Here is a 12,566-nt window from a genome sequence, read left to right on the forward strand (position 1 = left end):
ATGAGGCACCCTGTATGTGTGACTGGATGTGCATCTCATCAATATTTGGATCAAGGCTAAATTTGTAAATGTTAAATGCCTTTACTTACTAGATCAAACTGCTAAATTTTACTTAAGTTAGGACAACGCTAGAGCTCTGTTCTTGTGCTGGGGATATTCTGTCTTGTGTCCGACAAGTCTACATGGAAACGATTTCTCAGTGCAAGTATTCTGTTGATGGAAGTATTTTTGTTTTTTAAAACAAGTAGTTAAATCATTAAAAAAGACACATGTACGGCTGTATAAATGTAGCATAGCAATAGTTACTACTGTTTAAAAATGGTTTAGTAGCTGAGCCCCTCACCATCTTTAGTATATTTATACCTAAGACTTCTCTATGAAGCAAGGAAACATGCCTATCCCTGTTCTTATAAAACTGTGTTTGAGAAAGATTAAGTGGCTAATGTTATATGCTACAGCGTAAACCAGTTGGGAATTGAACTTTGGACTCTGGTTCCGTGTCCAAAGGAGCTGAACTTTTTTTAAAGACTCCAGAGCAATGTGAGCTGGCAATACCTAGGTATTCTGCTGGTCTCTCCCATGCTTCAGGGAGAGCCCGATGTGGAGAGTTGTGACTTTTAAATATGTTCGCTCAGAATTTTCTTCTGATGTTCCTTTTAGTTGGTGCCTGCCACTTAAGAAACGTGATGTGTCATTTATGAACAACCTTCTGGTGCTTATTATGAAGAACTGCGTGGTGCTTCTTTGTTCAAGGAGAAATATTTTAGAGTCTAGCAGATTGATAGCATCTATTTCAAAAACATTGTGAGTTGAGGTATCCTCCAAAAACTGCAGATGGTCTGACTGATTACAGCACAATGATCCATGAATTACACTCTAACATTTTCTGCAGGGCAGGCCTTAGAAATAGATTTTCTCTAAAAATGTAAATGGTAGCAATAAAAAAAGACTATTTCTGTATGTATGAATTTAAATCTCCTACAATTGTGATTCTTTTTGTAGTAGTTTAATAAAATGGATGCTTGCAAGCTGTTCAGTCTTACTGCAAAACAGTCTTTTTTTTTTTTTTTCTGATCTGGTCTTTTAGTTGCTTTTGCAGAGTATAGTTGCTTAATTTCCCTTGTTTTCTGTGTAACCTACTGATGTTGCAAATGTCTGCTTCATTGTCTCTTCCTCCCTCTTCCCTCTGCCCCGAATGGACATGCAGGAAGTAATTTCGGGACAGCTAAGGATCTGACAGAAGAAATAAGATCATTAACATCTGAGAAGGAGGGGCTGGAAGGACTTCTCAATGAGCTGTTGGTGTTGAGTGCCAGAAATGTCCAAAAATTAGAGAGAATTAAAGATGATTACAACAGACTGAAACAAGAACTTGAGCAGGGAGAGACCACCTTTGGTAAGTAATTCACAGGCGATTACAGCTTTTGCTCCATCGTGGGCATCTAGAAGTCTGCTGGGTTTGATGAGCCACCCTGCATTTCACAAAATGTACAGTTTTTTAGAGGAAAATTTGGCCAGGACCTAGATAAGCAATATGCTGCACATGATCTTCAGCTTTGTCTGGTCGCTGGTGGGGGAGGGGGAAGCTGAGGAAGAGGAGGAGTATCCTGGCAAAATACTGGTTTTGAGATCTCTCTTAGCCCAGTTCTCAAACACTTACTTTTCTAAGCCCCGTGTTGTAATAATGATGATGATGCCCTGCATATATTCGCATACAGTGAAATACACATAAATAATCTTTTAGGTGTAAGCAGAAGATGATGCTGAATGTAACAACAATAGCAATGTATTCAATAAAGCTTTTCCTGGTAGCTCTAAATGTGCGAGGTGAAAGGGGTGCATGGTTCTGAAGGCAAGGGTTCTTTATTAAGTTTTTGCTTGGGAGGATTTAAACAGCTTAACAAACACAGCTCGCATATACCCATAAGCAGTGTACTTGGATTGCAGTGTCATAGTGGAATTGGAGAAGTTATCTGCAATTACGGGAAAAACTACAGACAAATTAACAAAGTAGCAAAGCCTCTGGGCTTGGCCAATCCTCTCTGTCTAATGTCCCCCCTCCTGAAGCTATGCAGATAAAGTGGCCTTGCTGCTTGATTTAAATGTTACTCAGCCTTTTAATTTACTGATTACAAATGTACAGTTACTATGGTTACCTCTAAACAGGTAAGTATAAATCTGAGAGATTCATTAAAGCTCTAGGGGTTTGAATATCTTTGCTTTTTCATGATCTTATGGACCAGAGGTTGGTTGAGGACAGAAAAGTGCCTCAGTTTTAAAAGAATATGAAGTCTCTTCATAGGCAAGTAGATAGGCAGAGTTATCTTAGAAACAAAACGTTTTGCAGACAACTGAACATGTCTAAAGTGATAATACCCTTTAAAATACGCAGAAGAATACATGTATACTCCTAGATAAGAACTTGCTTTCTTAGAAACTAGATGGCTAAAAGTTTTAACAATATTCATCAAAGAGGTACATTAATACCTAAGTAATGTGATCCAAAACCACATTGTGCAGTGCTTCCTCATTGCTTGGATTTGCAGGTGGGTGGAAAAGGGTTCTGACCCTCTGAGCTGTCCATTTAGTTGCTACTTGTTTCTAGGACAATGAAGCATCCTGTAACACACAGTTTTGTTGGATTTTTTGGGGGGGAAACACTTCTCATTTGTATTTTTATTCAGCAGAGTTTCAAACAAAACCTATATAAGACTGTTGCTGAAGTCACAGAACTGGTAGCAGTTCAGAGACTCTTTTTTCCTTTGCATTTTTGTAGCTGCAATGAAGTGTCATCTTGTTCTGACCTCTACTGTCCTACAATTTATGAGAATAAATTGCAAAACACAGGATGTTTACCAAGTGGATTGTTCTTTAAATTTATTGTAATTCTGTAGGAGTTAGAAGAGAAATTTTATCCTTGTGTAAAATAAAACTCTATTAAGCACATCCTCATCAGAGATCTATAAATTGAAATCTGGGATCTTTCCTTGTCCTCATCCCTGCCCCTCTTGCATGTAATCTACACCATTTTCTTCTTTAAAGAATGGAAACTCCTTTAAGTTTGTGAACACTAGCATGAGATTGATACCAACACATTTAATTAAAAAAAAGCCTTCTGTTACACTCTGGAAAATAGTAAACACATTGTGTCTTAAAGGAGACATCCACTTTTATGAACTGGTTGTTGTTTTGTACAGTACTTTTATGTTTGGAGAGTAAAGCATAAACAGTGGGAACAGAATTTTGTTACTGTGGGATAGTTAAAGCCACAGATAGTATATTATGATTGAGGAGATTTTTGCTGTGGCTGTTGCTGTCTTTTATGTTGTTGGATGCTGCACCCTGTTGTCTATGGTGGACTGACTGGGAATGGGGATTGTTTTTTCAGGGCAATTGTTGCAGTTTGCAACTTTTAACAACTGAAAACTTAAACGAATTGACTTTTCGAGATGTTAATGTTCATCCTAATATATATTTACACTAAAAAAAGAAGAGAAAATGAAAAAGCAACTTCCACTTGAATAAGGTGGAAGTTCTTTTTTAAAAGCAATTTTGGAAGTGGAAGAGGGAGAATTTTGGGGAACTGGAAGTAACACCCAAACAGCACTGTTTCCCTTCCCTCCAGTTTGATAAGTTTCCCTGAACATTCCTGTCTTGCCAATATTCTTTTTAAAAGCTGTTATTTCACACTCACTTTTCTTGTCTCTCTTCCTTTTCTCCCTTTCCTTCTCTTCTTACTTCCCTAGGTTTATTTTAATCGGTTCCCTAATGGCTTCACCACATGGTCCTACAAACAGTAGTGCCCTTTCAAGGGAATATATAGCATGAGGCTTGCAACAGGCAGCAGGAGTGAGAGGGAGAGCAGAGCTGCTGTTTTCTCTGCTAGCGTTGGGTTTTGCCAATTTAGTGTATATGAAGCCATAATCCTGTACTGGAAATATTAGGGTGAAAAGAGAGCTGCCAAATGTTGAGCAGTGAAATAAGATGCAGAGTTTTTGCGTAAAGGATAATATGAAGGGTGTACCTGCAGTGAGCTGAGGTATTTTTGCTGCTGCTGTTTAAAGGAACCAAAGATAATTGTGTTGGATTTGTCTGCACTGTGAAAGGTGCGATTTGAGCCGGAGTAGCAGAGCTAACCCTGGCAATAGCAGTCCAAATGCAGCAGCACAGCCCAGGAGTTTTTTTCCCTTTGTGTTATCAGCACTAGCRAGATTATAACTAGTGCATCTACGTCCCCAAAAGTTGAACCAGTTCCCCAGCAATCTGCAACAAATCTATTTGTGACTTTTGGACTTTTTTCCTCCATTTTCCTTTCACAGTTCTGAATTCAGGTCTCGACAGGCTTTTCTCTTTCAYTGTGGCAGTAGCTCCGAGTGTAATTAGAGCCTTGCCCCTAGGCTAGTGCAAGGCTGTACACAGACATCCCAGAGCTGATTATACTTTTAAGCTGGAGCTAGCTGACTTATTGCAGGACTTAGTGGGAAAGCCAGGCTCCAGGTTTTGTTGTTGGCGAAAGCCAGTAAAATCTGCGCTGCTGCTGCTGCAAAAGGCACTTCCGCCTTTGCCGCTGCCCCAGGGAAGGTGACGGTGCCCCATCTGCCTGCAAGCCACCAGCTCTGTGCTGGTGCGAAGCCTGGCTCTGGCGGGGCTTGCTAGCCTGCCCCGAGCGCCTGCTGGGCTGACTGGAGGTTACACAGCCGCACGGCTTGTGGCGGGGATTATGTGGACCTGCTGCTTTTGGTGATGGCACGATTTTGCAGGAGCGTGGTCTGGCAGCAAGACGGCTCCTGAAACGCTCCTGCTGCTCGAGCTAGTAATGCAGCCGGGGCTCAGCTGCTCTGGGCTCAGCTAAAATTAGCATGAGCGATGGGTACTGTTGCTTTGTGCAGACCGTTACTGTTCAGTTTGACTTCTCCCTCTTGAGCTACCAACCAGGGAGAGAAATCCTTTCTCCATCTAACTGCACTAGCTGGGGGTGTTGCTGTCCTCCATTAACTGCTCACAGTTAATAAGGGAGTGTGTGGGAACTTAGGCAAAATGAGATGGGATAACTTAAACAGCACAAATGGTCTGGGCTAGCCTGGTTGATGTATGTGCTAAAGCAGGCTGGGAGTGTTCCTGCGATTCCTCCTCTTGGCAGTTGTGGGCGAGCTCTGCCACGCTTTGACCTGGCTCTACTATTTATGAAATAAATGTCTGCCACAGACTGAACAAAGGTTACTGAAAGTGATGCAGAGAAAACAGTCCCTAAGTCTTCTCTTCTTGGAAGGTTTATGCTAGTTTAAATGAGTTAGGGGATTGAAATGTCTTTCACTCTATGAAGGAGATGCTTATTTTTCTCCTGGAGAGGTAACTGGATCGACTGGGTGCCCTGAGCAGTTGCCTGCTCTCATTCTTGCTTTCATATTGTTTCCAGGGAATAATCTTCTACTTTTCCTACCTCAGGAGCCCTCCCTCTTTTCTCTTATAGCTCCTTAAAACCTTCTGCATAGGTATTTCTACACGCAGCCTTTTCTACGTCATCTTCAACTGCTATCTTTTGTGCCTGTGAACTTCTTAAAAAATTTATTTTGAAATGGCTGTTGAACTGAAGATAATACCAGTTTGCCTGAAAATATCTTTTTTTTTTAAACAAAATTGGAACACTAAAATGTGTGTATGTGTTTGTCTCTCTTGTGTATAAATTGGTCACCTGTTTTTTCTTCATTAATAATTGTTGATTTCTCACAGTAATGTCGATATAAGAAAGCAGACGTCAAGGGAAGAGACTTAATCACACAATAATCAGAGCTGGAATTTTAAACAGGATGCATCATTAGCATGTTAATGAATTTTCTCACTTTGTGCCAGCTGCCCAAGTATAAAAGATATTGCAGATGTACTGCAAAAATCAGGCTTAGCTTACTGTGCTGAGAGCTGTCAGTGTTCTCTACAAAGGAGACTTGATAAAAATCCTTTCATATTTTTAGAGATGCTCAAAGATATTTTTTCCCTTTGGATAATAGAAGCATCAAAAAGTAACTTATTGATTAGTATTTTAGGATGAATAGTACTAATTTGTCCTTTATATAGTAACTTTCTTTTGAGGGCATCGGAGCACTTTTATAGAAGCGATTTACTATTATTGCCATTTTACACATACAAAAACCAGAGAAACAGAGAGGTCATGTAATTTTACTTGAAATGGTAGTGAAGCCAAGTTTCCTGATTGATGCTCTAGCAAGTTAAATTAATCACTTTAAATAAACAGATTTGAAATTAAGTGATACTTTGTGATGAGCTTTGCATTCTTCTAGACCACAGGAATTTCTATAGCCTTTGACATAATGGTTCTGAGAAAATCTTTGAAGATCTTGTGCTTTACTGTTGACCAGGCCTGCCTTATGAAGTCAAAGGGCTCTGTTATGGCGAGGAAGATAATTGCTTTGCAGCCCAGAACAGCCAAAACCTTGTTCCAGACAAGTGAAACTTAATTACTTGCCTGTCTGCCAAACTGCTGGATTGCACTTAAAAATCCTGGCTTGCACTGATTGGCATTTCTAACCTAGGGCTGGAAATGAAAGCTACCCTCTTGCCTCAGTTTCCTCATTACCAGCATTGAAGGGCAGGTTTGCTGGCTTCATATGCCGAGTCCCTTTTCTGGCTGCGTTCAGCCAATTTCTGCCTCTATTACATACACTTTGGGGAAAACATCTACTGGTAAGTAATGTATGTATGCACAAAACTAGGGGGGGCCCTATTACATGATCTAATTGTTAGGTTGACCTTGCCAAGTCACTGTGAGTAGAATTTCTATACCGAATGAATTTCTAGAGGAAATATAAAATAAAGGCTATTATGTGCGTCAAAGCAGCTTATTAACCCTTTTTATAACCATTGTTTGGAAGCTGATACTTCAGTCTTTACTGCTGAACTCTCGTTAACATCACTGAGAGCTTTATTGCCTTAGAAATTGCTTGTGTTGGTGCTAAAGCTCTTAACCAGCCTGCTTGTAGAGTGGCTGAGTTTTCCTGGAGATGAACAGATATATTTATTAAATAATGTATTGGATGTAGCAGAGGGTTAGCTTAGGAAGCTGGAATTTTCCTTTCTGAAATGCATGTAGCATGCTTTCACACTCAGTTTTTCTTACTCTTGTTCAATGAACATACTCTGCATGCTTGCACAGAATATCTCCTAGCTATTTGTCCTGTACCTGAAGAGAAACCTATCCATGTCYATTTTTATTTACTTTTTTATTTTTTGAAAAGCGTGCTTGGCTGCTTAAAGCTGAAATGTGGTATAGTTTGTTCAGAATGTACATTGAAGAATAACAAAAATTCTCCTACTCTTTTTACAGACATTGTTCAAAAGCTCTATATTTGGCCATTATGCAGGATAAAATTAATTACTCTCAGACTTAACATTCATGTGGACAACAGAAAAGCACTAGGAGTGCTGCTTAAAATAATACAGGCTTTGCATACAAAAAGTATTTATGAAAAACAGGTTCTCTGTTTCTTGCACAATTGTATAGGATGTGATTTACCTAACTGTTAATGAGTATTTACTGTAAAGTACTTTTATTCCCTTTTAAAGGCACAGTTTTATTCTGACAGATTCAGCATCAAAAGTCTCATAACAGAAGTAAGTGCAAAGTGTTTCTCATTGGGAAACCTTTCTTTTTTAATTTAAATATTTGTTTTTAATAAAAGTTGTTATACAAAAACTGCTATTTTTCTTTCTAACTTTGATTTTTGTAACACTTTTTGGAAAGGTCTAAAAGCTATTAAAACTCCCTAGCGTTCTTAATTATTTCAAAAAATATCATTTCAGCATCTGTCTGTGCTTTGAAAAAATTATTCCACCTTTTTCTTTACTGATTTCCAGCTTGTGTTTGTAATGTTTCTTCAATGTTGTTTTTTTCTGTGCCAAATAGGCTTTCCATATTCTTTCCACAGTTCATCTCRTGTCTGAGTGATTATCTGATTTTAAACTGAAAAGATGAACCTTTTGATTGCTTCTGTTTAAATAAATCATTAAAGGAAAACCACACAGCATGTAACAGATGGGCTTCCATGAGGAAGAAGCTGTTCGGAGTCTCATTGTGTGTCCACTTTTAATTTGTGCAAGGTCATTATGTTCCATGTGTCATAAGTATCTGAAATGCTGGTTGTCATTCAAATGAGAGGTGGGATGGAATGGTTTATTGCATGTCTGTGGCCATCTCTCTTTTAACAGTGATCTTGTCAGATTTAGCTAGCTTTTACTCTGTTTAGCTTTCACAAAATGTATAAAATGCTAGGTGGTGATGGAGGAAGTGGCACTGGCAGTGCAGCTGGTCAGTCTTTACTCTGAGTTGACATTCAACTGATGCTCCAAAGTAGCACTCAGCAGTCTTTTGTCAGGCAGTATGTAAAAGCCAGGTCCATGTTAAAAAAATTAAAAAAATAAAAAACTTGCAGATCTCTGTTTCTATTGCCTTGGCCAAATACATTATGAGTAATTGCATTCTGCCCACTGGTACTCTTTGCTGTTTCATTTGAAAAATTGTTATTTCTGCTTTTGCTCTGAGTTGTGCCATTATGCACATTGCATGTTTGTCTGCATTTCATTGGTTGTCGGCATGATTCTCAATTTTTGTGGGCATTTGTAAAGCACTTGGGATCTTTTGGGTTAAGTGTAACCATATACTTCTTTTAGTCTTGTAATTCATTAATGATTATCCCTGTATTTCAAATTGTTATCAAGCTTTGAGGATCAGTTTTGGACTGCTGGTTTTCATTCCATGTTGTTCTCCCCCCAAAATCTATATAAAATAAGTTAAAATGGTTTTCTGATTAAGAGATCTGTTAAATAATTTTTACTGTAATAGGTTTTTTTTAATGTGTTATGGAGTTGTCTTTCTGATGAATATAAACTGTAAGAATTTAGTAATTTATAAAGAGTTAAGTTCTTCTAAGCATTTTCTACAAGCAAAAAGTACAGTATATTTTTATTTTAGACATTAATTTTGTCAGAATTGAAAAAACTGGAAACTCATCTGTTTTAGCATAATTAGGTTGGCCATATGTCTTGAGTCACTTGCAATTGTGTTTCTCATAATGGTGATTATAAAGGTCATCTTGTTTGGTGTTTTTCAATTCAATATGTAAAATACTTAATGATTTTTCATTTTAAAGGATAGAGGTTTACTTTATATAAAAGCAGTGGAAGTGTTAAATTTAACTGGGTTGTTCTGTATAATTAGATGCAAATATCTGTAATACAGAGAATATGAAATGAGTGTTCAGGCAACTTGAACTGACACAGTAGCTTGGTTCAAAGTACCTATAGGAGTCTTTTGATCAGGCCATTTCTGTGTTGATGCTCAAAGGTGAGCTTCTCTTCCATTTCTTTCTACTGAGATCTGTTGGTTCATGATCTTTACTGAAATGTTTTATATACCTTCGCAATACTCCCCTTCTTTGTAGACAGCAGTAGAACCTGATACAACAGAGTAATAAACTCCTTAAATGTCATGGTACTGATTCTGCAGTCATAGAGGTGGTTATGTACTAGGTGTAAGAAATGAAACTTGGTCTGAAGTTTTATGATGGCTCTTTTCAGGAAAAATGGTGATGTTCTCTTTAATTAGGAAAAATAGTGAAGATATCAAGGTTTTGTAAGTTTGTAAGAAATATAGAGTGGCTCTGTTGGAATCATGGCAGGTAATCTGGTGGTTAAAAGTGCTATTGAAAGACCTTCTGCTATAGTGAAAGTTGGGGGCATCCAAATTCAGTAAGCAACTTTCAACCCTATCATACAACATGCRCCCTTTAATGTGCAACTGTGCATAAAAAACAAACAAAAAGTTCTTAAACCATGCCATAACCTTTTCCTTTGCGTCTGAAATGCTATTGCCAGCTATATATTGAGGGTGTTAAATTTTTGTTGTGTGTGTAGTGTCAAATAATTCTTGGTTTGCCATCTACATTCTAGGTTTCTGCATCACTCCACTTTTTTGTGTAAATCTGTTTCAAATGATAGACTTGCAACAGCATAAATATGAAGCAACACAGCAATGAATTTGGAAGTACATATCACCAGTTTTAATCAATCTTCATTAGATTCTAATTTTGCAGTTGGGTCTTCTGAGAAGATACTGTCATTTTTTGATAAGTATGGTTAGTTTTGGAGGAAGTGAGATGCTGGGATGCCAGAATGCTAGCATTAGAAAAGAAGGAAAAAAAGAAAATGCCTTCTGCTCATCTGACAGGATAGGTTCCCATATGCTATTCTAAACTACTTTAGCACTAAATTAGCCCTGGTGATTACCAACCAGCAAACTGTCCTAAAGATTTGCTACTTCTTCTTGAGTTTGTCCTGATAGTACTTTCGTGCTACTATATATTCTGTTTCATTTCATTGTGAAGCTCTCTTTTTCCTCATGGTATACAGCATCCATTTCTCCATGTAGCACTGCATGAATTCCACCTTTGGCAGAATGATAAAATTGTGGCTGTCTGAAGCTGCTCAGAGCTATTGAGAAAGGTGGAAGGTGCCTGAGGAAGGTGGGGGCTTCAGAAGAGGGCCAATAAAACTGCCAAGGTCTGTAGTTACACTTAACAGATAGGATCTAATTACTTATCTGTTCAAAGAAAGGTAAATATTATTATCCCTGTCTGACAGATGAGGAAACTGAGGCACCTAGGTAATTGGTTTTCTGATTTCTCTTCCTTTTGTCATTTCATATAGATATTGCCCATATGTGTTTGATCAGGACCTGCTGGATGGGATTGCAACATGAGCCCTGATTTCTTTGACAATTTAATCCTGAAACATTGACTGATTGGAAGTATGAAGGCAGTATTTGGCCCATTAAAAACCTGATGTTTTGTTGAAAAAGTGAATAAGCAGGTGGCCTAGCATTCACAGGTTTCTTTATTTAGGTTATGTTCATTTCTCAACAAGGGTTTTAATTCTGGATGTCATACAGTGTGGCTTCATTTTGTTTTCTTGAATCTTTGGTATTGTTAAAGTTATTTAACATGGTATGGTATCTGATAACAGAGGAGATCGTTTGGTATTTTCAGTTCCCATGGATGTGCAAATGCTCTTAAGGATGCTTGCCTCATTTGCTTTCTTTTGAGGATAAGCATAGAGATGGATAGGATATTTAAGGAATTATCAGTGCATTTTCAAGTATTGCTCCAATGAAGCCAACAGACAGTTATCCTTCCACAGGTTCAGGATATTTGCAGACTGAAGATGAAAATAATACAGCATTGTACATTCAGTAATTTTTTTTTTTACTCTGTAAGCCAGAAAATATTATTCTGGGACATCTGGGATCACTGATGTAAAATACGTGTCCTAGTACAGGGTTATTCTTCAGCAGAACCAGAGCATAAAGCTATTGTTCAGCTTTTTAAAAGTTAAGTTACAGGTGTGTTTTCAGAATGTATTTTGATTCAAAAATCTTAGCACATTAATATGTTTCCACCCAAAAGTTTTTATTCAAGAGTTTTTTCAGTGTTCTCAAGTTACAGTATACAGGGTTAATTCCACGCTTGCATAAATGTATGCAGTTTGTGCCTAAATCAAAAGATTTGGACCTATGTACATTGAAGATAAATTCACCTAAGTGACAGAATGAAAAGTTTGATAATTTTCTGAGACATGATATTTAATCTTTGCTTTGATACTGACTGATAATATTCTATTACTGCATCTAGGATTATGAACATCTAAGCAAAAGAACCCCCTGCATTCCTTTTAAATGTAATTCAAGATGTCACTCTTACAAAATACATTTTTTTTTCAGGTTTTGTTCCTGTTGATTGTCTGACACAGAATAGTTTGATCTTTCTGCTTCATTCTTTCTTACTGTTATTGTTTTAAGGTTTTCTTTAAGGTAATCACAAGTACAATAGTAAAGGTACAAGCTGAATGAAGGTTTCCGTAATTACCATATTCTGAAATAGGGACATTATTATCCTCAAATGGCTTCTTTTCACTTAATACTTACATACTTAAAATGAATGAAATGACTACCTGCTGTGTAGTTTAACTGTTATTTGAATCATGCAGGCTTTCAGGCATGCCACAGACTTTATGCCCACAGGTACACAGAAGTATAACCAAATCCGAAGTAACAGAAAATATTTATTGAATGTTGCACAAAGATGGGGAACTTGCAATTTTGATGATAAACACAGAAGATAAACTCTGAAATTATAATGCTCTCTAGGATAGCTGCTCTTTATCCCCCAAGTTATTTTGCTGCTGCATGCATTATCCTGAAGAAGGCTTTACAATATAAAACCTCTTGCAATTCTTACCTTTTACTAAGATACAAAAGTGGAAATATAGAGCTTTTTAAACACAAAAGAGAAATTATTATTCCCCAGTGAAAATTGCTTTACCTTTCTTGCTTTTTATTTTTCCTAAGCTTTTTATTTTTTCTGTACTTCCAGTAAGTCCTAACTGATGACTCTGAGATAAAGGAAATCTTATTATCTAGGGTTAAGTGCTCTGTATCTCATGTTCAGGAATCCAAAATCTTCATCCAAGAGTTTTCTTCCTCCCTCTCTCCTTGGAGTTAT

The 12,566-nt window shown here is 37.6% G+C and overlaps 1 protein-coding gene across 1 annotated transcript in view; it reads left to right on the top strand.

The window, feature by feature from the left end:
• The window catches only part of DISC1 (DISC1 scaffold protein), a 132,496-nt gene that overhangs the window by 20,636 nt on the left and 99,294 nt on the right, over nt 1–12,566 (top strand). The window contains exon 4 of the mRNA XM_026081535.1: nt 1,208–1,396. Coding sequence (XP_025937320.1) covers nt 1,208–1,396 — 189 coding nt within the window. The remainder of the gene's footprint in view (nt 1–1,207; nt 1,397–12,566) is intronic.

Source organism: Apteryx rowi, unplaced genomic scaffold (assembly GCF_003343035.1).
Source record: "Apteryx rowi isolate R43461 unplaced genomic scaffold, aptRow1 scaffold_552, whole genome shotgun sequence".
Classification (NCBI taxonomy): domain Eukaryota; kingdom Metazoa; phylum Chordata; class Aves; order Apterygiformes; family Apterygidae; genus Apteryx; species Apteryx rowi.